Raw genomic sequence first — 2050 nt, 5'->3', positions numbered from 1 at the left:
TTCCGCTTCCTGCCTAGCCTGCTGCAGGCTCCTCCCCGGCCAGAGTCCAGGGCTGCAAGTGGTTGCCTCCTCTGCCGCATCACTCAGGCCATTTGTTCACTGACTTGGGTGCTGCTGCTGGATGAAGGCCAAGCATGCCAGCAGCCCTTAAGGACTCTCCAGGAGTCAAGAGATACTGCTTACGGGAGGGCAGCAGTGCCAGGGGGACACCTCAGTGGCAGCAGGGAGAGCAAGGAGTCAGGTCGGTATCATGGCTGCTCCCAGAAGTGCTCTCCCAGTGCTTGATAGGTCTGCACAGTGTGATGCGGTCACAAAAACTGAGGTGAATTCTCTCAGTGACCGAGCCGTGCTGGACACCAGACCTCCCATCTCAGCTGGCCACTGGCCATGATGAGCCCCACGTATCGAAGGCTACAGCAAGGTAAGCCTCCGCTCGCATGTTGGGCCAAATCAGCACATGGAAAATGGGACTTGCAAAGGAGCTTGAGGATCCTCCCTGAGGAAAACCAGCCTGCCTTCCAAGGCACGATACCTCCGAAAGGAAATACGTCCACCTGCCCCGGAAACCCCTGCGCATCCCTCGGCAGGGAAAGCGCTCGCCAGGATGTTTTATCAGCAATCACAGCACCTCCTTGTGAGAGACAAAGACAGAGCCCAACTTCTGCTAGAAAGCGTAACATGGCTCAGGCTGGTGGGGCGAAGGGGAAGAGGAGGGGGAGGCAAAGCTTTTGGGTGAGAAAGCCCAAAAACTCATACTCTGTCTAAAAGGTCACTGTCCTGCTGCAGAGGCAGCTGCAAGCCTAAGCAACCACGGCCTTGCATTTGTCACTGCCTTGGTGTACTCCGCTGTACTTTTTTCTAATAATTCTAGTTTTAACTAACACAGCTACTAATTCTAGCTTTAACTAATCCGATGACATTTTAATTCAAGCAAACGATGTCCCCCCTTCCTTCCCAGTGATTTACTTTTATCTGGCAGCACTGCTGCCCTGCCTTGCGTACCTGCACGTATGAACTGTAACGTGGTGGTTTAGTGCTCTGGTTTCCCCTTCCGGCCCAGCTGCCCCCATTAGACTCTCACAGGAGATCTGTGGCGAGTCGTCCTCTCTCCTAGTAACGGAAAGCTAGTTGCAGCCGGGGACTCCCTAGCCTTTTGGGATACTGAGTGTTGCTTTCTGGATCCTCTTCTGGATTTTCCTGGCCACGACGGGAGAACAGTGCTTTGAGAAAACCATACTCCCGATATCAAGGAACCTCGAGGTTACCCCATGGTCTTCTCTAGGGGATGAAAAACAGAGCTAAACCTAGCTTCATTTACTCAGAACAACACATCCTTAGGAGGAAGCCCTAAGAAATAAAGATACCCAGCCTTTCTCTCGGAAAAGTTTGGACAGCCCCCCAGGGGGACCATGGTACCCCCAAGATTTCACCTGGTAAATGGCTTCATCACAAGCATTCTGCAGGCCCAGGTTCACCATGGTGTTCTGCAGAGTGCGGCCCATGTAGAACTCCAGGGACAGGTAGTAGATGCGCTGGGGAGGCAAAGAAATATGTTACACACAGCACTGCGCTTCACTTCCACCAAAGTCGCTTAAAATTAAGAGCAGACCCAAGTTCTTTCCAGAGTAGGAATGTCTTCCCAAAGCGGCTCTTGGCGCCTGCCCCGAACACCATGCGCTGCCGCTCGTTTGTCAGGAGGCTCTCGCGCAGGATGCTAGCCAAAGCCTCTGCCACACACCGCCCTGCCAACAGCCTTCTATAGAAAAACCTTGCTGCCTGTTAAGTGTTTCCCTAATTAACTCAGAGAAAGAATTATCTAGGATGCTGAATGGTGTATTTGTACACCCAGCTCAGCTGAGGTGATGATTATACTGGGTTTTTAAAGTTTGCTCATGCTGAGCTGAAGCTGAAGCATCTCCTCCAGAGTCTGCTGAAAGCTGGAGCAAGCCCCCTGCCCATCCCACACCAGCTGCTCTCAGAGCCAGGCCCCTTCTTGCTCGCGATTTTCCAGTGCTCTATTGCACGGGTCCTCCTGTCCTCCCTGCACTGA

The 2050-nt window shown here is 52.9% G+C and overlaps 1 protein-coding gene across 1 annotated transcript in view; it reads right to left on the bottom strand.

Moving 5' to 3' along the window:
• The window catches only part of PYGB (phosphorylase, glycogen; brain), a gene marked incomplete at its 5' end in the record, with an annotated part of 15045 nt that extends 13513 nt beyond the window's left edge, over positions 1-1532 (bottom strand). The window contains one exon of the mRNA XM_010135391.1: positions 1431-1532. Within this exon, the coding sequence (XP_010133693.1) occupies positions 1431-1532 (102 nt within the window). The remainder of the gene's footprint in view (positions 1-1430) is intronic.
• Positions 1533-2050: the final 518 nt, after the last annotated feature.

This window comes from Buceros rhinoceros, unplaced genomic scaffold (assembly GCF_000710305.1).
Source record: "Buceros rhinoceros silvestris isolate BGI_N320 unplaced genomic scaffold, ASM71030v1 scaffold5354, whole genome shotgun sequence".
In the NCBI taxonomy this organism is placed as follows: domain Eukaryota; kingdom Metazoa; phylum Chordata; class Aves; order Bucerotiformes; family Bucerotidae; genus Buceros; species Buceros rhinoceros.
The sequence above is the reverse complement of the archived record's forward strand: the minus strand, read 5'-3'. Positions and strand labels throughout refer to the sequence as shown.